The 24,516-nt window shown below is 44.3% G+C and overlaps 1 protein-coding gene across 1 annotated transcript in view; it reads right to left on the minus strand.

Moving 5' to 3' along the window:
- Positions 1–19,647, minus strand: part of XKR4 (XK related 4) — a 113,724-nt gene extending 94,077 nt beyond the window's left edge. Inside the window, exon 1 of the mRNA XM_035125926.2 lies at positions 18,794–19,647. Within this exon, the coding sequence (XP_034981817.1) occupies positions 18,794–19,647 (854 nt within the window). The remainder of the gene's footprint in view (positions 1–18,793) is intronic.
- Positions 19,648–24,516: the final 4,869 nt, after the last annotated feature.

Here is a 24,516-nt window from a genome sequence, read left to right on the forward strand (position 1 = left end):
ATACAGTTTCATACAGCTTGGGGAAAAACTGCCACCTTTAAAAAACACCCTATTCTAGTTCCTGTGTCAAGTTACTATTTTGACATTGCATTTGAACTATTGTACTGAACATCCAGTTTATGAGTGAAACACAAAAAAATCACATTAGCCTATTAAAGGCAACAATTACAAAGGGATGTAAATTGGAAATGCAGACTTATCATCAACAAGCAGACTAAGACTGTCTTTTAATAATGCATCTTTCATTCACTCTTCCAGAAGATATAAGAGCACTAAAGCCACTTGCCAAGTTTCATGCTAATGTGCCATGGGGTAAATGGAGACCCTAAACTGTCACACCTTATTTAGATCATACATGTTGGAGAAAAGCTACTTCAGTTGCTTCACATATTAAATTACTATTACTTTACTCATATTTCTTTATGGACAATCTACAAACCCAAATAAATTATTAAAGAAGTGGTTTTTGAAGAGACTATTATTTCCTTTTCTGCACAAAAAACAGCCTAATGTGATACTGTGCAAAGGTAACAGTCACAAAGAAAAGAAAGAAAGAATTATTTTATGTAGCCCAGGATACAATCACATGCCAGAACATCCAGTTTCCCATTTATTTTGTGGGGGGCACTTTTGTATTTATATTACAATGTCACCTGCATAACTGCACAGACAACAAGAGGAAATGTCATACTTAAGAAACCTAGCATAGCCCTTATTTCAGTAATCAGTTATCACAAATTCTTAATTAACCCATAGCAAATTGTTGCTGACAGTAATTAAAATCTGTCCTTCTGACACATGCATTCATGCACTATTGTTTAGAGTTCAAAGTAGTTATTATTGAGTTGTGTCAGCCTCATTAATTATCCTCTACTGTATTTGGCTTCATTCTGGTAAATCTTTGTTAATTGCTTTGATTGCAGTAGCATTTTCTTGCCTGATATACTGTCTATAAACTGTTATGGGATTTATTTTTCCTAATAAGGTTGTGTTATGTTTAGTTTTCAATGTGTTAAACATTTGTGCAAGCAAAGTGCCCACACATAAACGTAACTTTAACATTAATCACTTTTAAATACTTCACCGACATGCTCCTTGAGCCATTCAGCTTCATTTAATTAAATTATATTTGAAGGCCTTGCTACAAACTGTATGATGATGGCTATCTAGAGCAGTAATTCCATATTAATTCTTAGAATATAACTGTGCTATTTGACAGGTATTTGCTCTTCTACACAAGTTTGTCTTAGATTATGTTGTGTGGATTTACCCCTTTGTGAACTGCAATCCTCAAAACATGCAGTCCTCAAAGACATTGATACAACACAACTCCTGCAGGTACAGATGGTGAATTGAATTGCACAACAGTGCAATTTGGTAAATGTCTACTGAGAAGGCAGTCCCACTGATTTCAGTGGGGCTGAGTGCTAGGGAAGTGTGAAGTCCTAGTTAAAGTTGCACCATGGTGCTTTAGCTATATTCCTGTCATGCTACCTCACCGAATATGGTGCAGCAACCTGAAGTACTGACTCCATCTGCAACATCACATCACCACAGTGATGTTGTACCAGTAGAGCAGTGACTTAATCCTATCCAAAATGCTTACTAGCCTATGCAGCAGCCAATGGTATCACCAAGCTCAGCATTTCAGCAGCCTGAAGTGGGCTGATTTTAAAACACGTTCTGCAGAAACAGGTAGTTCTCTCAGTCATGATATATGAGGCAGTTAAGTTGGTTAAATGCAACTGCTACTGTTGCTTTGTGACAACTCAGGTTTCACTCTCATTACTGTTAATGTAAGGAAAATTGAACTGTCACTATTTATGCTTTCCCTGATCTACAACAAGATAGATGGCTTTATTTGCCTAGCTTCACACATGCCACACTACCACACCATCTGTTTGTTTTGTTAATGGCACTTTGTAAAGTCCTTGGAGTTCCTCAGGGGTATGTTCTAAATCTCTCTTCTTCAAAGTACTTGGGATGATTAGGAATGATTGTCAGTTTGGGTCTTAAGTTCATTTTCCAGTCTTAAGTTCATTTCCAAATATGTTTGATAATTTGAAAGTCGACGTGAAATTTCATATACATTTTCATGCATATTTTTCCTAGTATAGGCAGTCTTGTATGCTGTTTTAGCTTAGTATATGCATTTTTGCAATCAATTTTCTCCTAATAGCATGCATTTGTGTGTGTTATTTTCATAAATATGTTCATTTTTGTGCACACTTCACTAATGTATACACTTTCCTATGCATTTTTAAGCTGAAGAACTGCATTGCAGTGCAAATTTTGAAGGACAGCTGTGCTTCAGTTTGGGCATTGGCTTAGGAAGTGTGCCTTTGGTGTTGTTTAGTTGTTTAGTTGTGTCCGACTCTTCGTGACCCCATGGACCAGAGCACGCCAGGCACTCCTGTCTTCCACTGCCTCCCGCAGTTTGGTCAGACTCATGTTGGTGGCTTCGAGAACAACACTGTCCTTTGGTGGGGGCACATGAAACTGCAGACTGGACAAACTTCTCTCCCATTCCTAGTGATGACCATTCAACCCCCTCTGGCAGCATCTCATTGAACTCACTGAACTGCCCTCAACCAACAAAATAATCCCTTACTTCAGGTTCAGGTTACCTGTTTTACTGGCACTTTCGCCATCCTGAAAAAAAATGAAAATAGTAAGCTTGAAAATATTTATCTGCCTTGGTCACCTTAATCACCTCTTGCAGCCATCACATCCTTTCTGGCATTGGTCTGTGAGCTTTAACTGCCGCAGCAGAGACTGTCACATTGTGTTTAGATCCCAAACTATCCCATTGGACTTCATGATCATATGTCTGCTATTAACAGAACTTTCTCCCAGGAACAAGTTCAGCAACTAGGTTAAACTGCATCAACAGTGCTTTCTCTTAAAGAAAAGGGTACCTTTAGTTGTGGCTGACAGGCAGCTTGACTAGCCATGCCCTATCTCTGGCAGCCTTACATCCAGTTGAAATTGTGAGGTCATCTGGCCACTGTGGGAAAGGCCAATTCTAACCTAGATTGGTGTCATGTGGAAGATGACATATTCATATGCATGTCACAGGCAGCAGCTCTGGAGGCCTGTAAGGGGCAGGGGTGAGGACAACACACTCTGGGTTGTGAAACCTGCTGGCAACAAATTTCACCCCATACTGTATTTGATGGTTTCCACTAATTGATTTTTGTGCATGGATGGTTTCTATTGTTGGGACTCTTTTCACTAGTCACATCCAGAAGTTACAGTACACCCAAGATATTTCTGATCTCTCTTCTTATTTTTAACCATCTTGGGTTCCCTTGCCATTCCTACTGAAGTGCAAAGGGTTGACCCCCTGAGATTTCTTTAAGAGTTAGTACACAATTAGCTTGCACCTCTGTATAACTGTTCTTATGAGGAGGCAAAATATTTCAAAATGTGGTCAGTTGGCATAGATTAGGGGAGAAGATTGCACTACCCCCATTTCCCAGAGTAGCCTTGTTGCTAGGCAAAAACTAGCAAATATTTCCTTTTGAGATTCTGTCGAAGTTTAACCTTTCCAGAGCAAAAACTGCAATGGCAGAGAGTCCTGGTGTCTTTTATTATATTGGTGACATTATATCAGATTATTATTGAGAAGAGACTAGGCCAAAATTAACAAGGAACTGAATTATAGCTTTATAACTTAGAACAAAAGTAATTACACAGCTAGCTTCCTATTTCTGGTTGCAGTGTTACCTACTGCTGGAAGAGCAACTGATTGTTGCTGCTGTGGAGCAGCCCCTTAATTTGGCAGTTTTATCCCATTTTTAAACTGTATGCTGGCACTATATATTTTTTAAACCATTGCTATTATAGCATTATTTTCTGCCAAATATTATATGTTTTTGCAATGTACAATTTACTAAAGTATTTAACACAGAATAAGTTCCTCAGTTTGCTGCAGATGCTATTCTCAAATCATTTGGTACTGAGAAAAACAGCAACATTCCTTGGATGGCAGTGCTAGCTTGAGCAGAATATTTCTTGCAATATCATAAGTACTATGAGTGTATACTCACCAGAAGATTTAGTACTAAAGCAATAAGGAGATTTGGAACACAGCCTGCCTTGGTCCAAAGTAATTCAAAGGCTGCCCAATTCAGTTCAGGGTCCCAGGCCAAATCTGTTTCAGACAAAAGGCCCATTCACTATGGGAGAAGGCAATTACTATGTAACTTTTTGCTTTTGCCTTTGAAAAAAATCAATGAAATTTGCAGGCACATTAGCCCTTCAGAGTGTATTAAACCTACCACATTACAATCAAATACAACCAGGATCTTTTGTGCTGAGCACTTTTTTAAAAGTTTGATGACAATGACTTTCTTTTAAAAAGGAAATATCTGTATATATTTTTTAATTTTTGGAAGAATTAGATGAAATTTGCAAGCAGATTTGACTCTTTGGAATTATTACTACTTAATTTTGAAGGATAACTGCTTTGGTTTTCCTGCAAGGGTAACCTTTACAGTTTTGGGATGGGTAAAAATTATTAATTGAATCTCACGTAGTGTTTTGTAAGTAATTGTCCTGAAAATAGTGAGCATGAGAGGTAACACGGAATTGTTTTATAAAGCATTCACAATTAACACGAACTCTCACAACCTTCCCTGACAAATGCATAAACTTTGGAGTTTGGAGTCTGGTGCTGGGGGGAAATAAGATGCATCCCTAACTTCCCTAGCAGCTACCTCTGGCTCCTCAGGAAGAATCATCTTATCATTAATATTCTAATGTTAAACATTTATATCCAATTACAACATGTTCTTTTTCAGCAACTTATGCATCAAGGAACAGAGAGCCATAAGAAATTCCAATTTTCCTTTGAGAGCAACAGAGCAATCCATCTCCCATGTTCACCAGGTTTGGGTAGGAAGGACTTGGATTGGACAGAGGTGTTCCTCCACCCAGCTCTGCCGGTCACCTGATGCACACTATTAGTTCAGAGCTTTCCATTCTGCCTGCTGAACTTTTAGGTGGGCAGAAGTGCTGCTGGTGGGTATCCTGCTGGTAATAGCCTGTAGAAGGCTCCAAAAACAGGGTGTTCTAGAAGCTGAGAGGGTTGTAGCTAAGCCAGCCTGGGAGCCATTAGAAAATACTGAGCTGGTCTCACTGTTGTCATATTATGATGTCAGACCTAATCTGTGCCTGATGACTATACCAGTTGCATGTTGGCAGAGTGATCATCCTGGCCTTGTTTTCTGATCATCCATCATGCACAGGAGGGCTGCAGATACAGTAGTGGCCTCACCATTCCATAAAGCCTTGCCAGTCAGCAGTGGGAAGTTTTATTTCCCCCTAACAGGCAATGATAAGCACTTCTCTTACATACTCAGAGAAGAGGGGAATGTGAGTTGCCATATTACCCAATGGATGTAACTGTAAGGTGTTTTTTTTATAACCTAATATAACATTCTCAAAAGACACAGAAGCTTCAGACCCAGTCCACTGCACACATCAGCTTGACAACTTGAGAAAGCTTTGTGTAAAAAGATGTGGGCAGGGCATATTGATCCAGAAGAAAGTGAAGACTTTGTGTACAAATGTTTTGAAAAATATACCCAAACAGTGCAAGAGTGGCCTTAGGCAGCATTCAGCTACTACCATTAAAAAGCTCATTCATATCAATGAATGACACTCTACATAAGCATGAGCCCATTTTCAGCATTAGTTCAATTCCCATTCTTACTTCCTTGAGTGCAAAAACATTTATCATGCCAAGAAATAAACAGCAGCACAGCACTGAAGTTACCTGTCTTGCTAAAGTTAATATTCATAAATATGATGCATCATTAATATGGATATTTCAGGAATATATCAGGTGTGAATTTGTATTTCTGGGAGGGTCATCTACTTTTCTCTATCCACATATTTGGCCTTTCATGAGATACAACATGTAATAATAATAATAATAATAATAATAATAATAATAATAATAATATATTATTATTATTATTATTTATACCCCGCCCATCTGGCTGGGTTTCCCCAGCCACTCTTGGCGGCTTCCAACTGAATATTAAAAACAGTACAGCATCAAACATTAAAAACTTCCCTAAACAGGGCCGCCTTCAGCTGTCTTCTGAAAGTAGAATAGTTACTTATTGCCTTGACATCTGCTGGGAGGGTGTTCCACAGGGCAGGTGCCACTACCAAGAAGGCCCTCTGTCTGGTTCCCTGTAACCTCACTTCTCGCAATGAGGGAACCGCCAGAAGGCCCTCGGTGCTGGATCTCAGTGTCCGGGCTGAATGGTGGGGGTGGAGACGCTCCTTCAGGTATACAGGACCTGACATAGCACATTTTATACCCACAGTATCCAAGAAGCAGAGGGTAAAAGCAAACCAAAAGAGGGATAAATTAATGAGAAGTACACCTATCCGTCAGACAAAGCACTATGGGAGAGACAGAAACAGAGATTGTTGCAGTATGCACCTACATGGAAACCACATGAGGTCCTCCTCACTAATCCCAAATATCTGTGGACTAACTGTGATTAGTAATGGAAAGGCATTCTCTCTATGAACAGATGCATTCTCTTCATAACTATTGCTTACATACTATTTCTAGTCAACATTCCAAGACATTCAAAGTACTGTATGTTCTTCTGGGATGAGCCATGGGAAGTCCTAGCTCAGATGAAACTCCGGGGGGGGGGGGCTACTTCCATGTTGTGAGATGGACTGTTATCATACCTAGTAGCAATAACATGCCCTAAAATTAGAACAATATATGGATAAGCAAAATGTTTGTGTAAAACACATTATGTGAAACATGTCCTAATTACTTCAGAAATGCAATGCCATCTTGTCTTCAACATTAAATCAACATTAAATCATTAATCTTGATTTAATGTCACTATAAGGCGCAGCCCACAAATAGCATCTAGGTGAGGCTCATCTAAAAATCAACTTAACTTCCAATTACTGTGGTAAAATGCCCCCAGTCAAAAAGGAGGAGCGGAATGCTTCAAGCATAGCTGCCAAGTTATCCCTTTTTTTAAGGGATTTTCCCTTATGCTGAATAGGCTTCCTCACGAGAAAAGGGAAAACTTGGCAGCTATGTTCAAGTGATGGTGTCCCAGTAGACATGAATGTAATGTTAACCAGTACCCTTGACTATCACATCTGCCGGTATGAGAAATTAAAATGTTGGCTGAAAGGATTGACAAACAATTGACACACATACAATACACCCTTGGACTTCCATGAGTTAGAAAAGTTATTCTAGAATTGGCCAACATGTGAAAATGTGTGTGTGTGTGTGTGTGTGTGAGAGAGAGAGAGAGAGAGAGAGAGAGAGAGAGAGAGAGAGAGAGAGAGAGAGAAGAGAGAAAGAGAGAAAAACCAGCATGAGTTACAGTTGCTGACAAGGATCACGCAACAAGAGGGAAATGTGCTGCAAGGAGCATGAATTAAAAGCACTAAAAATATAACTGGGATAGACTCCAATTCAGACACAGCCTAAAGGGACAGGGCTCAATGAACATACACATGATCCTCTTGACCCTTGCTGTCACTGAATATGGTAAACAAACAAACAAACAAACAAACAAACAGACTATGGAGTTTGAGTGGCCTTTGTCATTTTGCTGTTTAATCGAGTCCTCCCTCAAAGAGGGCAAGTGTTGCGGTGAGACCTGGAAACTGACACCCTGTGTTGTGGGTGGGTAAGATTGGTCAGCCACAACACCCAATTGGTGGGTCCCTCGATGCTGGGTTCAATTTGGCCAATGGGGCACAGTCCAAACGGATCGAGGGACCTATATATGCTCATGCACGTGTCCCAGAGCTTCCTCTTTAGGTATGTGCATTCAGAACACCCGGCCACCTCTCCCTACTTTTAGGGCTTGTTGCACATGACCTTGCTATGCTGTCGTGTGTCATCTGTCATTGGGACAGGGGCACAGCAGGAATTTCCCCCACTTGGCTGATTGGCTGGTGCCATTTGGCTTTCGCCTGCCATGTACCAAATCGTCACAGTAAGGTTGCGCATAGGCACTGGTTCAGGTGATAGGGATGGGAGAAAGCTCTCGCCATCCCTATGTGAAGGGTATTCCGTTAAAGGAATCCAAGGACTCAAATGGTTTGGCCAACCCTGAGAGGGGGTTGTGCCCATGCCTAAGTCCAGGGGGACATCTGGGTGGTGGACATAGCCTGTTCCCGGCTTGCCGTCTATCCAGGTGTTCACCCTTGGCTGACCTATGCTGGTGCCCTGAGTCAGTGCTACCTGCAAGGGTGCAGGGAGCTAGCTGAACCAGAGCCTATGCAACCACTCACTTTCTGTAATCAATAAAGTTGTGGCCTAAATTCTGCCAAAAACCAAATCAACATTTGAGTCATGTGTGAATTTATTTAGGGGAGAGGTTTCTGGGTCTGAACACGCAATATGTACCATTTTAAAACTAGTTTTTACACATTCCCAAAAAGAGGGAAAAGGGAAAAAGAAAGATAGTGCAGCCTTTAACCTTGAGGTCATAGTTGATCCCACACCTGAAACACCAAAAAACAAACAAAAAACCATTTCCCCAACTTTTAGCACTTGATATCACATTAGAACAAACCTCAGTTCCATGTTACATACAAGCTTGGAGAAAATGACGTTTGTTCTAGCTAAAGAGAAAGCACAGGTCTGAGAGCTTTCTCACTTGTCCCATGTTCTCTAGGCTAAGGGCTTATCCACACTTCCATTTGCCCCACCACTTTCCCCTGCTTTAGCAATAAATTGGAACCAATGGCAATCCATGGAAAGCCAGATTGCCATTTGCTCTGATTCAACACTAATCCATGGGTTTTCCCAGGGAAAAGTGGCAGGGCAAATGGAAGTGTGGATAAGCCCTTGGTTAACTAATTTGGATATCAAATCACAATTTAATCTGGTTTTCTTAAACTAACTTCTTTCAGAACAAACCCCTGAATTTATGCAAAACAAGGAGCTGAAGTTTGTTCTTAAGTAAAAAGTGAAATCTTCAATTCTCATGCAGGTAAATCCAGGGCTCATTCCTACTCACCTAAAGCATGATCAGAACCAGGACTATGTTTGCATCAGTATACAGAAAATAGAATGTGCAGAAACTTATATTCTGCTCCTTTCAAGTTCAAAGGAGGGGGATTAATGGAGAGCATGTGAGCCTGACATTCACCATGGTTTGTTCACAATCATTTATTAGGTGGTTTAGAATTATCATCTGAACTGGGCCATAAGGTAAAGGTAAAGGGACCCCTGACTATTAGATCCAGTCATGGACGACTCTGGGTTTGCGGCACTCATCTCGCGTTATTGGCCGAGGGAGCAGGCGTACAGCTTCCGGGTCATGTGGCCAGCATGAGTAAGCTGCTTCTGGCGAACCAAAGCAGCACACGGAAACGCCATTTACCTTCCTGCTCCAGCGGTACCTATTTATCTACTTGCACTTGACATGCTTTCCAACTTCTAGGTTGGGCAGGAGCAGGGACTGAACAACGGGAGCTCACCCCATCGCGGGGATTCGAACTGCCAACCTTCCAATCGGCAAGCCCTAGGCTCAGTGGTTTAACCCAATCTGGGCCATAGTCTCGGCCTACTCTAATTTTTCATCACATCCTGCAGTGTTTCTTCGTGTTCCCAAAATATACACTCTGATCCACTGTTCTAGATTTCACCAACTACAATGCTAAACCACTGCTATTAAGCGCTAATCGCTATGGCAAACTTTACTGAAATAGGTTCAGCTCAGACCTGAAAGAGAGCCTCTAATTATATGATAAATGCCCTTATTATATCCAAATTAGAATTTTTATATTACCTAGGACTTGTTTGATTTTTTAAGGGGTAAAAAATGCTGTGCAGATCATCAGACACTATTACTACCCAGTATTTCATTTGTAAAAATCTAGGCACAAAGTGGCACTGATTGTATTTTTTCCCTAGACTGGAAAAGAACTGATTATCACTGACCTCATCTACTTGTGTCTAGGACATTGTACCATGAGCCTTTCCCACAACTTCATTATATGGTTCATTAACTTAACACCTTTATAATTTCCACATTCCTTGGTGTCTACTTTGTCTTGAAAAACTGGTGCTAAATTATTAGCTCCCTGTGCTTTAAACATCCTCACCCATTAAAAGTTGAATTCAGGAGTTTCACTAGTCCCCAACCACATCCTTTCTAGTCCCTTCTGTGTGTGCTGCTCCATACATAGAAAGCTCCCTAGTACTGCCCATCTCATCCTAGCCCTCCATTTGTATCAGGGTTAAAGGGTAATGGTAAACGGGCCCTTGACCATCAGGTCCAGTCGTGTCCGTGGGGTTGCGGCACTCATCTAGCTCTATAGGCCGAGGGAGCCAGCGTTTGTCCACAGACAGCTTCCGGGTCATGTGGCCAGCATGACAAAGCTGCTTCTGGCGAACCAGAGCAGCACACGGAAATGCCGTTTACCTTCCCGCCAGAGCGGTCCCTATTTATCTACTTGCACTTTGATGTGCTTTCAAACTGCTAGGTGGGCAGGAGCTGGGACCAAGCAACAGGAGCTCACCCCGTTGCAGGGATTCGAACCGCCGACCTTCTGATCAGCAAGCCCTAGACTCTGTGGTTTAACCCACAGCATCACCTGTGTCCCTAGGTCCCTTATGTATCAGGGTTACATAATGCTATTGAGTGCCTTCAGAGATTTACTGGGGATTCCATTCTGCCCCAGGGATTGCTCTCTCTTTGGTCCTACTTCCGTCTCATGCATTACAGCAGCACGCCATTATTATTTCTAATTTAGATGATACTCCCCAGATAATGCATTGAATTGAGAAAGTCGTGAAAATATTTTTCCTTATCAGTTTTAAGGAACAATTTTATTACTATACTTAATAATTTCCACATTATTCAAATATTGAATTATTTTATTTTAATTTTGCCAGGTTTCTTCACTGGTTACCTGCTCTTTTATTTAGCATATTGTAACTTGTTTGAGGAGCTTCCTCTAATATTAGCCCCTGCCACTTTAATATTTAATATTTATTTAATCTTTTGCTTTGTTTCCCCCTGTAAGGGGAATAGTAAAGATAAGACCTGTAAGACCTACAGGTCTTATCTATACTATTAGTATGATTTGATTTTGCACTGAACAAGATTTGAAATTCCAGACTCTTCACTCAATAAAATTTGCAATAATCACATATGTTGAGGTTTTAGAATTAGAATTAGAATGACACAAACTTACTGAAGAGAGATGGGAGGGGAACTAGGAGAACTATGGGGGCTTGTGCAAGAAAAGAAAATGTGCATAACACAAATCACAGATCGCTGTATGTCTTACTTATACAACATCTATTTCTGAGACTGTTTCAGACATTCACCCTAATGCAAAGTCTCATGTGCATTCATATGCATACATGATATTCTTGTGAGCAGAAGAAAATTATTCATTCATATACATTCTACAAACACATTATTTTCTGCTCATGGGGATAAAGGAGAATGGGATGGAGAGGGAGAGGGAGAGGGAGAGGGAGAGGGAGAGGGAGAGGGAGAGGGAGAGAGAGAGAGAGAGAGAGAGAGAGAAGGAGGAGAAGGAGAAGATAAAGGGACAGAGGAAAAAGGACAGAGGAATGGAGTGCCTTCTTTGCCAGTTGCTGTTGTTGAAAAAAGGAGCAGCAATGCCAGGAGGAATTGGTGATGCACTAGCAGAAGCAGCCAGGAAGGGGGTTGAGGAGCTCCTAGGAGCATGGAAGGGAAGGAGTCAGATTATGTGGCATTCTCAGTGACGTCCAAGTCCCAGTGATGCCCAAGTACCAATTCAGCTTGAATTGGGCTTAGGGATTAATCAATATATTTTTGTGTCCTCACCCTGTCCCAAAAATGACTTGCTTAGCCAAACACAGTTCAAAATGGAATGGAAAGATTGACCAACCATGATTGGTCTGTGCTTTAATTCATCATGCCCATATACAGAAACAAAATGAACAACCCATTCCCCTACTTTAGAAATACATGATAAATTTGAAGCCGAGTTAACAGTGAACTCTTGGTTTGTTTCCAGATTCAATTCAAGGTGCTAGTCTTAATTTTTAAAGACCTAAATGCTTGTGACTGGGTTCCTTAAGATTTACCTTCATATGTCCAGCTGCACATGCTCTGTCAACATCTGTTGCCCTGCTCTAAATCTCTCACTCCCTGAGGCACAGCTTCCAGTGAGGAGGGCAAGGTTAGTAGTTCCTGACCTCTGGAACACCTTACTAAGTGAGATGCGCCAAGCCCCATCACTGCACTATTTTTAGCTAATTGGTATAAAATGTGGCTGCTTACAGATGCATTTGGCTGATTGTTTAATCTCTGAAGTTTTGGTTCTGGTGGTTGTTGTGGTTCAGATTTGATATATATTAATATTTTGATTTTATAACATAATGTTGGAATAGGAATATAGTTTAATATGGTTGTTGCATTTGAATTCATTGGGTTCCTTGAATTTCTTTTGAAAATTGAGGAAGGTATACACTTTAAAATAAATAATTAACATTATTTACACTTGAGTGAGTGGCAGGCCTGGCCGTCACAGCCCCTGTATGTACTAAGTTACGCTAGTCTGGCTATGGAGTTGTTGTTGTTGTTGTTGTTGTTGTTGTTGTTGTTGTTGTTGTTGTTGTTTTGTATAGAAGCCACTTTGAGAATGTATGTATGTATAAGATAAGTAAGTGAGTAACTCTCAGTCTCAGCTGGGCTTTGTAATGTTCTCTCCACTATTCATACCCTGCTAACCCCCACCCCAGCTATACTATGCAGCTATACTGAACTAATTTCAGGTGCAGCTTTCTGCAGATATACTTTGAGGAAGCCATTCCCCACTGCAAATAACAGAAAGAAGAGGGGGGAATCTCTACATCAGAGCTAGGCTGGGTAGCTAGAGCTTTCTATGGTATGGTAGCAATATATATATATTTGTTGACCCAAAGAGAAGGACAAGAACAAAAGGAAAGTCAGTGGCAGACCTTCACATCTCAAATTTCAGTGGTGCCCTGTGCAGCACCAAAATGCTGTGCCCTCTCACCTCCCATTCAACGTCATAGTTGTGGTGCCCGCTGCAGCAACCCATAAGCTCTCCATGTGGTGCGACCAAATTGGTCATGCTCCACTAGATCTGCCTTTGGGGAAGTGCAGGAAAGCAAATTTTAGCTAACAGGAAAAACCAGACTGCCTCATAAGGTGATGAACTCTTCTTCACTGGGTTTATTTAAGCAGAGACTGGATAAACATTTGCTAGGGATGCAGTGGTTGCATCCTGCATTGAGCAGGGGGTTGAAGTAGATAACCTCCTTCCAACTCTGTGTTTCTATGAAAAATCATTTACATATGGTGAGAGAAGAAGCCAGATTAGGTGAAAATCAGAGAAAGAAATTCACATCTCTCTACCTTCCCATAAGACAGGGAGATGCCTTCACCTGCCTGCACCATTTGAATACTCCCAAATGGCATCATTGCACATGTTGTGCTTCCCAGAACCTTCATTGAAATAACTGCTTCTTCCGGCACTTGCTGAAAGCACATTTATGGGGTAGATTCTCATTTCCAGTAAGTCTGTTATAGCACACACAAGATGTGAGTTAAGAGTGCTGCATGCCTGTACGCATACCATTGATACAACATGTATATATTTGGCTAAATATCCATAGCTTTATACTGAGAAATTCAATAGGAAGGGGATGATAAAAGATAAGAATAAACAATAAAATCCCATAAGGTGATAGACTCTGACTCCCGGCTGAAGCAAAACAACTATCTGACTGTATCAAGTATTCAGACTATAGCAGGAACATGAACTCCCTGATCACCTCCAAAACCTGTCTCAACTTTTCATTTGTGCATTCTATGCCAGAGTTCAGCATTGACATTTGTAGAAATGAGAGGCAGAACACAAAGAAGGCAGTTTTAATTATTATTCATAAACCAAGTGTCATCAGTGGCAGGCATCACTTTCCACGCACCCTAGTAAAATGTTCATTTTAATCATTTTAAATAGCTTTTTCACAGCATTACCCTGTGCATGCGACATTAAAAACCCCATTAATTCCCAATTAGTATGCTTTAATTTTTTAAAAAATACATAACTATTTTCAACAATAGCATTTATATTTGTAAAGAAAATTTGAACTTAGCTGTATTACCAAGAATAAATGGGTTCCAACAATTCAGTGGCTTAACAAATGTCACAATTATAAGTGAATTACATATTTTATCGAAAGATTATATGAGAGGGCAAATATATGAAAGAACCAGCAATTTACCTCTCTAGGGGAAAAAGAGGGGGAATGTGGGGAAGAGGAACATTATATATATCCTCTCTACTTCTGTCCTCCTTCCCCGGCCATCCTTCTGTCTCTCCTTGCAACCATTTCAACAGAAATCTGCAGTTGCAGCTAGGGATGTCAGAAAAATTCTTCACATTTTTGCACAAATTCCATGTGTTTCAGCACCTCAAAGTGTATCCTGGAACTAAAGCTCTTCCTTGTCTTATATATACTCCATTAGCATTTGAATGAATTAGTGGGTTTTGCTCTGCAAAAAAGGGGTATTTTACTCATAAAGCATGTAGGTTATGCGGGCATTGTTGTTTCCAAGCAATATTTCTTACCATTAGTAGCTGTGGCAACAAGTCACATATACATGGCCCACTCTTATTTATGCAACTGTATGTCCCAAAAAGTCCCAGGCTATTGACTTTACAAAAGAAATTGGTTTGACTGAGATTAAAATAGGCACTGCTTGGACATGATTCTTTAGGTAATGAAAGTGTAATGAAGATGTCTAAACGTAAATATGAACAGTGCAAAACAACATGCAGTTCACTGCACAAGGGCAGGGGAGGATAGACTGGCAAAATCTTACTTTTGCATGCAAAGATTCAGTCTATGCACAGGAAGTTGGGATAGGGATTCACACGTGCCTACTGATAGCCAGTGAGGTGTCTTGCTGGAGGAAATCATCAGCCACCCCTGCAGGGCAATCAAGACAGGAGAGGAAAAGCTGCACTTTGTTGGTAACTGTCATGAGGTGGCAGGGTGTGTCTCAGTCAGCACCGTGGAAGCACATGGTTGCTGTCTGACTAGCACCACCACCTATGTTGGAAGCCAATTCTGACACTAGGAACTATTAGTCACTCAGCAACCATGCATTCACATGGTTCTGGACTCCTGATAGTTACTAGTAAGAATGAGCTTTGCTGTGCTGGATGATTGCTACTGGATCCCAGCCAGAGACCCACCTCACTGGCCAGTGCTGCTCTCCTGTTCTGTTAGTGCAAAGTACTTTTCACCATATCCTGTGCAACTTCCAAAGTTCCAAGTACATTAAGATGATGGGAAATATCAATGCTTGTCTCCTGAATCCTTGCTGATATTCTTCTTTTTCCATTTTCTCTAAATGACCCACAGCACCTCCAGTCCTACTGCTAAGGCCAGGAAATGTTAGCAGGAAAAACACAGAAATGAGAAGTGACAAACTGTTATTTTACTAGGCTTTGCTTGACTGTTAAGTGCACCAAGTGTGGTCAGAAGAAGAAAATAGAGCCAATATAACAACAACATCATCATCATCATCAACAACAACAAATGTTAGAATAATTCGTCTGCACATGTAATAATAACTAATACATATTAAATATATCACATAAAACAATTTTCAGCCTAGATTTCCAAGGTATCTACATGGTTCTTAATAATATTTTTATTAGTGATTCTCATGTGCTTTACCAAACGGGGTCCAATATAGTATTCTGTTTAGTTTATAGACCTTTTAGTCCAAAATATCCTGCAACATGGAATGGATATATATACAGTATATGAAATTTTAAAATGATGAGGAATGCCTACTTGTGAACCTCAGTCATATGTAAACATCCCCCCAAGCTTTGCAATAAATCTGCTTTTCATGCAGTTTTTAAAAAACAACTATTAATGCCTATCTTTGGTGAAAAAATGATAAACAATGCACATATCAAAATTCTAAAGTGTGTAAATATGTGCTTTTTAAAAATAGTGTTGATTCTCATAGTGGGAAAAGTAATAAGCCCTCGTCTTTAAAATAAAAGCTGATATTCAGATAAGAACGAGGAGGCAATGCTAAAGTGTATCAAAGGCTGCATGTAGTTTCCAATTTTAGCATTCAACAATGGTGCTATCTTCTCAATATCATACAACAGTAGTGGGGAATCTTCAGCCCATGGGTCAAATGAGACTCGCCAGCTTTGGAGGATCATTTTGGCTAACCCCATCTACATTTGCTAGGGCTGAAATCATATATGATATCAAATATGGAAGTGTTAAAGGCACATATTGAAATTTCAGTCCATGGCCAAAGGAATAAAAGAATCAAGTGCAAACTCCCCCCGCTCCTCTTGCAGCTAAACGTCAGTGCTTTTAAGATTTGGGTATCTTTTACTGACACCCTGCTCAGTGGCAGGAAAATTTAAAAAGTGCTGGCCTTTGACTGCAGGGGAAGAAGGGGTGTGAGCATCGCTAGAAAATGCTCATGGTTCTTTTTGTGTGTCCATAAATTGAGTGGAGATGCAAAAGAACATGTTTTCTCTGCAGTTAAAACCTTCCTTTGCAGGTGTGGTTTGATTTGAAGAGGTGGCTACAAAGAAATATTGTTCCTTTGCAACCACTTCTTGAACTCAAGATATGCCTGCAATTGGGGGGGGGGAATCAGGAGCATGCTTAGGGTTCACTCCTGATTATTTCCTTTGAAGTCATGGTGGTGCCAGGTGATTTACAGGTGGCTGACCCCACCCACCTGTCAAAGCGGCCCACAAGGGTGGGGGAGTTCTGGATCCCCTCCACTGGCTGAATCCAGTTCCCCTCTCCTGCTGTACAACCTTAGCTACAGAGCACGCCTAGTTTAACAAATTCTCACCTGGAAGTCCTGTAGGTGTCCTAAACAACTGTGAGTTGCTTTGTGCTCACCCAGGTCACATAGCCCTTCTCTTTCTTCCAGGTCATGACACAACATTTTGAAATCAATTATCTGGATTACAGTCCAGATAACCAAAGTATGTGAGCAATAGGGTGTGGCCAGTTTAATACTGTAAAGAGATATTTGGCTAAAATAGAAATAATGGAGATAAAGGTGGATGTCATTTCGGAATTAAGAAGTTCCATATTATGTTACAGCAGAATTTTAGAAATATTCTCTTCCTTCAGAAACATTATAAGAAAATATCCATGAACACAAAGATTTATTGAAATATACCTTTAGTCACTAAGCCAGAATCTCCAATATTATCATCAATTGTAAGCTATATCATGTGTTACTTTTTATATAGTTCTATATACAGGTTCAGATATACTTTAAAAAACAAATACCAACTATCAGTTAAAATTCACTGCAGCCATTCCACCTCAATTTTCAAATAAATCACTAAAAACACTTGCTGTCGGAATTAAGTAAAACACCAACCAGGAACAAAGTGGCTATAGTCCTCTATTTTTAAGTGCTCTAACACTTTTTTACACATTGATTCAATCAGGCAGTGCAGCTATGCAGTGTCCTTCATAGCTACTAAGAAAGGAAACTCACTGATCCTAGTCAGTCCCATAATAAAATCTGAAGTCATTTCAGCTGGATCACAATTTCAGGCTTAACCAAGGTTCTTGAATTCTACTTTGATCAAGTACACACACCCCTGATGTTACATGGAGCCTTTTAAAAAGTACAATAGTTTAATGCAGAGGTTAAATTAACATTTCTCTAAATTTGTCCAAATACTTTATTACACTTTAAAGTGAATGCTAGTTTATTATTACTATAAATTCCATTTGTTGGTCTCAAAGTGACTTAACAAGATGCGCATGCGAACACTGTTATTTCGCGGGGAGAACCAAAGACTGCTGACAAACTCATCTTACAATACAGCCCAGTCCTCCTTTACTCAGAAGTGAGTGCCAAGTAAATGTGCAGTCTGCAACACCTATTCAGGATTTTGAAACTACAGTCCTTTACAATGCTCCTCTTCTCTAAACTTATTGCATATACCTTTTCATAAGGTGACATTATGGCACCAAAGCCATAGGACCCTTAATCAACTAACCATGTGCTTGTTCCCCATATTACTTTTAAACAAGTAACAGCTTCAGAAATAACGCCTTGTGACTTAGCAAGTCAATGGAAGCTGGAGCTGGAATTTGCGTGTGCTCCTTTTTAAGCAGACACACGGATCATCCTAGTGATATGGTATTTCCGCTTCAGAATTTGGAATGACCCCACCCAATATTAACCCCCCCAAGCGCACCTCTGCTTTTAAAGCTCAGGAGATAAGCAGGGAAACAGGCGAGGTCTCAGCATTACGCAGCCCAACAGTGCAAAAACAAACGAGTCTCCTAAGGGGCGTGGATGCCATCTCTCCATTGTGTGCCTATTCAGCCGCTCCTGAAAAGCCCGAAGTGGCAGCACTGGCAACCACACGCAAGGAATCGATGCTTGACGGGTCAGTTAATTCAAGCCCGGGCATTGACACACCCGCGCGAGCACACACAGAATTCAAGGCGCACGACACAAGACAGTTGCCCTTGGAGAAGCGCGGGGTGGGCAGACTGTGATGGGCCCCCACCCCGCCTCCTCAAGAGCTGTCAAGGAGTTAAGGCAACCAGGCCTCGGCGTCAGACCCGGCTATGAAAGTCGCCGGCTCTGAGCCACTTAGGACACTTTGCAAGGCGACCAAGGCCCGGCTGCCCGCCTTCCTTAGCGCAGCTTGGCTGTAGGGAGCTCAGGGAAGGTGAGCGTGGTGAGCGCGCGTGCCTTACCTCCAGATCTGCCCCAGCTGCAGGATGTGGATGAGCGACTGCAGGAGCCAGATGCAAAAGGCGCAGGAGGCGGACCGGCTCTTGGGGGGCCGGATGCCGCCGCCCGCCCCTGCCGCTCCTCCGGTGGTGGCGTTGGTGCTGCTGCTGCTGTTGGTGCTGTTGGTGGCGTTGCCCTTGCTGGCGTTGGACGCCTGCCTCTGAGGCGTGCCGGGCCGAGCGCCGGCGTCCATGTCCCCCGCGGCGGAACCGCTGCTCACCAGCAGCTTGCTCTCGCCGTGGCCGCCGCCGCCGCCCGCCGACGAGGAGCCGGGCGCCGCTGTAGCCACCGCCGCGCCGTCCTCACTGCTGAAGTCGTGCACGAACCAGCGGAAGCTGAAGACCTGCACCGAGAGCGAGCCCAGCAGCACGAAGAAGAGCGTCAGCCCGAACCACCAGCGCTGGCCGCGCAGGTAGTAGTCGACCGCCAGCCAGAGGTCCGTGCCCACGTCCGCGAAGTACACGGCCACGGCCGCCAGGATCCAGAGCCCGTCCCACAGCGTGTAGCGCCGCTGCTCCCGGCCCAGCCGCAGGCACAGCGATGACGAGCCGCCGCCCGAGCCCCGAGAGCCCCCGGCCGCCCGGCCGCCGCCTCCTCCTCCGCCGCTACAGCAGCAGCGGCAGCCGCCGGAGGTGCAGCAGCCGCCGCCGCCAGGCGCCTCGTCGTCTTCGGCGCCGCCGGGCCCCGCCGCCGCCGAGGGCAAGCCCGAGGCCAGCGCCTGCACCGAGCCCGAGTGCTCCGAGTTCTGCAGCGGCGTGAACGCCACCTCGCTGCCCTTCTTCATCTTCAGCCGCCCCCCGTCGGACTTCGCGGCCATGATGCGGCTGGAAGGCGGCGGCGGCAGGGAGAGGGACCCCGTCCGGGAGCACCTTTGAGTCCGCCCCCTCCCTCCCCCGCCGCTGCTGCTGCCGCCGCGGACAACCCGCTCGCTTGGCGGCTCTTATGGGGGCGCTGACGGGGCTGGGCCAGCGGCGCCTGCGGGCGCTGCTGGAGCGCCGCCTGCCTGCAGGGAGACCCGCTCACCCGCCCAGCCCCAGGCGCGAGCAGTCCGGGGAGCGGTCCTCGAAGCAGAGCATCCTTTCCTCGGCCTGGCCCGCCCCGCCGCTTTGCCGCCGCCGCTGCCGCCGCCGCCACCCAGCTGACTGACGCCGGGAAAGAGGATGACCTCATCCCTCTCCCCCCTCCCCAATACACACGCGCGCGAGAGAGCGCACACACACACAGAGCAGCCGTGGCGCCCAGGAGGGAGGGAGTAAGGAGGCAGGCGATGGCACTGGGGAGGGGACGCTGTGGCGCGAGCAGCCGATGCAACAGGATGAGGGGATTTGAGGGGAGAAAGAAAGAATCGCCTAGAGTGCTGAGGGGTGGTCTGCAGAAAACGTTCCGAGGACGGGCGCGAGAGGAGTCCGCCTTGCCTTGCTTCGCAGAGCGGAGGGGAAAGGGTGGCTACTTGTGTTTAGGGGACATGGGAAGGGCTGCCAAGATTGCCCTCAAAGCTGGGCGGGGGGATTTGACGGGAACACACCTGTGGGGGGTATTTCGGTGGGTGGGAAATATAAAGACCTAAGTATATACGTGAAGGGAGAGGCAGATACTGTACTAGAGTTCCACCACAGACTTGCTGGCGCTGCCCGCTTAGGCTGTTTAGTGCCACGACTATATCTGCCACAAGCTGGTGTGATGGTGTGGCCCTGAGCCTGTTTCGAGGCTGCAAGCTGGGCGGGCGCGAGCGAGGACGAGACGGCCGCGGAGATGCAGCTGAGGTGACCGCGTGGGAGAAGTTGCAGGTGCCCATCCGCGCAGAAGCGCGCGCTTGCCGTGGTTGCCCTTCCGGAGGCCAATGAAGCGGAACAGGTGCTCGCGGGGTGGGGTGGGGGGGCGGGGAGGTGGGGGGGGGAACTAGTTTCCCGCCTTCTTGGTACGGGCGAGTGATCGAAGACGCGCAGGCGGCTGCCTAATTAGCAGTGCTTTGTTACCGCCGCGTGGCGATGAAGAGGAGGGGGAGTCTTCCGCAGCAGGTGGCGCAAGGGGGTAGGAGGGAGGGGGCGGGGAGGCGGCTCGCGTGCGACGGGCCATGCCCAAGGAGGGACCTGCTCCTCCTGTTACACGGATGCATTATGTATGTGTGCCACGAGGGCGGGAGGAGGGGCAGACGCGGGAAAGCCTTTCTTGGCCGCGCGCCGGCTCCACGCTGGTGGGGACGCGGGGGATGAGTGACGGGGGGTGTCGCGCGCGCTGGAATCAAACGGCTGGAGCTGCAGTCGCGGGAGCAGAGAGAGAGGGTTTTCCAGGCGCTGCCTTCAGCTGGAAGTGCCTTCGCACAAGAGACGTCCTTATCCCCTCTTCCACAAAGCCAAGTGAGCAGTCCCCGCCTGAGGCCATTTGCTGGGGATTGGAGACAGACAGGAACATTAGCGTGAGGATGTCGGTTACGACGAGCCAGACCAACAGCGCAGCTGACAAGAAGAAAGGCTACGGAGGATTAGCGCCTCCTTGGCAAGGCGAGGCGCGTCGCTCGTGGGCGGGCAGGCGAAGCGCGAAAGGACAGAGTCGCCCACCTTGCAGAAAGAGCCCATTGTCTCTTAGACCGGTCTCTTGGACCCGTGCAAGAGACGGGGGAGCTCAATTCGCCAAACAGGGGAAAACCCAGCATCGCGTCATTTTCCGGCTCATTGCACTCCTCACATCGTAGGCACCTTGTTGACCTGGCGGATGGAGCTGAGGGGTCAGCTCATAATTTTGAATATTGCACAGTTTCTTCACGGCATCCCTTCAAATGGGTGGCAGAAGCCGTATTAGGATTTGGGTTTGGAACATGAGCCTGCCTCTGAGCATGTTCCGAGTGCTGCCTGATGCCTGACAGGCTTGGGTTTAGTAGCAAAGGGCGCTACTTCCATAAATGTATTGTGTTCATAGCACCCAAAGCCAGGGTGTCAGGTCCAGGGAACAGATTCTAGAAAGTATTGGCTTCAGTACCACTTTTGCTCTTAGTTTTAGAAACTAAGCCTTCTATATGGACCATATGCAAGTGTCTTTGCACAACCATGTATCTCAGCAACCAATAACAACTACATGAAAGAGCATACTCAAGGGGAAATACTGGCACACAGACCAAGCACCTTTCCCTACATGAACCTTCCCAGAACCTGTGTTGCACATCTTTGTGTACCCTCTCCATGTACAGTGCAAAATGTGGCCACATGAGAAGTTCCTTTTCAGTTGTGACTGCCTAGTTGTGCACTGCTCTCCCCCCAGAGAGATGCACCAGCCTCCATCATTATCAACTTTTAGGTAACAGGCAAAGACATCCTTGTACACTCAAGTATTTGGCCTTTCGTTGGGATCATAGGTTTTGATGATACCCAAGCCTGTATTGGTGTTTGTCTTTTAGTAGCATGGGATAGGATTTGCCCTTTTATTTTATTGCAGGATGAGTACAGCTGATGTTCAGCTGATGTTCTTTTATATTTTGGATGTCTTTTAATTTTTGTATCACATATGCTTTTATTATTGGAAGTCACTTCGAGTCATTTTTGTAGTGACAGATCAATGCTGTTGTTGTTGTTGTTGTTGTTGTTGTTGTTGTTGTTGTTGTTGTTGTTGTTGTTATTATTATTATTATTATTTGCATTTATAACCCACCTTTCCCCTGCAAGGAGCTCAAGGCGGCATGTGTGGTTCTCCTCCTCAATTAATCCCTGCGACTGGGTGAGCTCCTGTTGCTCAGTCTCAGCTCCTGCCAACCTAGCAGTTTGAAAGCACGTCAAAGTGCAAGCAGATAAATAGGTACCACTCCAGCTGGAAGGTAAACGGCATTTCCGCACACTGTTCTGGTTTTGCCAGAAGCGGCTTAGTCATGCTGGCCACATGACCTGGAAAAACTGTCTGTAGACAAACGTCAGCTCCCTCGGCCAGTAAAGCGAGATGAGCGCCGCAACCCCAGAGTCGTTCACGACTGGACTTAACTGTCAGGGGTCCTTTACCTTTACATATAACCCATTATGCTGTTAAGGGAACCATTGGCTCACAGATGTTGCTGGACAACAACTCACATCAGTCCCAGCAGCATGGTCAGTGGTCATTGATGATGGGAGTTTTAGTCCAGCAACACCTGGGTGTCCACAGATTCCGCATCCCTACATTACAATAATCCCGCAGAGAGGTTGCCAGAGCATGCATCACCAGTGCTAGGCTGCCCCTGTCTAGGATGGTCACTGCTGGTTAACCAGATGAACATGATTGAAGGCACTCCAAGCCACTAAGACCACCTGGGACTCAAGTGACAATGCTGGATTAAGGTGCTCACCCAAACTGCATACTTGCTCTTTCAGGGGGAGTGCAATTCTATCCAGAGCAGGATGAACATCTTTGTATTTCAGCCTCTGTTTTGTTCTATAGAAGAAGTGCAAAGACTACGCCAGAGGTACTTCACATAACTCTAGGCCAGGCATCCCCAGACTTCGGCCCTCCAGATGTTTTGGACTACAATTTCCATCTTCCCCGACCACTGGTCCTGTTAGCTAGGGATCATGGGAGTTGTAGGCCAAAACATCTGGAGGGCCGCAGTCTGGGGATGCCTGCTCTAGGCTTCAGTTTACTGGATATATAGAGTAGTAGTATGGGAAGTAAGGCTAGGTGAGAATGGGAATCTTGCTTTTTTCTTCTAGAAGTTTGTTTTGGAAGGTGCATTGGCATGTTTTTATTTTCTGTATTTTGCTTTGTTCTGTTTTAGTAGTTCTCAATATTTCATTTCCCCCTAGTTATCTTTATTTAGAAAGCATCTGTTTCATCCTGATGTTTTTTCTGCAAATGTTTATGTTAACCAATTCACATCCAAATTCTCTGTTTTCAACTCATTTTCTAACAGGTGTCTCTTTTATAAGTTTTTTTTCCTACAGCATCTTCAAATTCTCTGTGTTCATCTGCTTGGATTCCTTTTATTTTATAAGCAACAAGTCACTGCACAACAGAGAGATTGTGACTGGCCTCCCTGTATAAGACTAATTAGTATTTCAACAGTAGCATTGTTTCATTTATGCCTCACAGTGTAACTGTCAATCCAAAAGAAAGTCCTTTTCATACGGGCACTTTCCTTGGATACTGGATTGCAAGGATGAAGAAATGAGAACTGCCGGTTTAATGAACAACAACCACAGGAATCATGCTGCTTTCCTTAAAACTACTTTCTGAAAAGCAATGATGAGCACCTAAAAAAAAAGTTTGTAAAATTATGAGTGATGTCAGGGCCGACCCACACATGAGGCAAGGTGAGGTGACTGACTTGGGTGGCAGGATCTGCATGGACAGCAGATTCAGCTTCCAAGGAATGTATCATCTGCTACTGCTCAGTAGCAGCAGTGGCTGTGGCACACTCCTTGGAGGTTGGATCTGCTGCCTTCTCAGCAGAAGCCCCCCAATGCCACCTCTACAGTGGCCTCTTGGCAATTAGGAGGCGCTGCTGGTCTCCCACCCTCGTTCCTGATGTAGATTTTTATTCTCCCCCCCCCCACCTTTGTTCCCGATGTAGGTTTTCAATCATCCCTTCTTCCCTGGCTGAGAGAATGCCATTTTTTGCTTCACCTCAGCTGCCAAAATGTTTCAGGCCAGCTTTGAGTGATGTGGAGAAAGTGGATCAACAGATTTCCACCAACTTTTCCCCACCCCATGAAAAACACCCTCTGCCAAT

The sequence above is a fragment of the Zootoca vivipara genome, chromosome 8 (genome assembly GCF_963506605.1).
Source record: "Zootoca vivipara chromosome 8, rZooViv1.1, whole genome shotgun sequence".
NCBI lineage: Eukaryota > Metazoa > Chordata > Lepidosauria > Squamata > Lacertidae > Zootoca > Zootoca vivipara.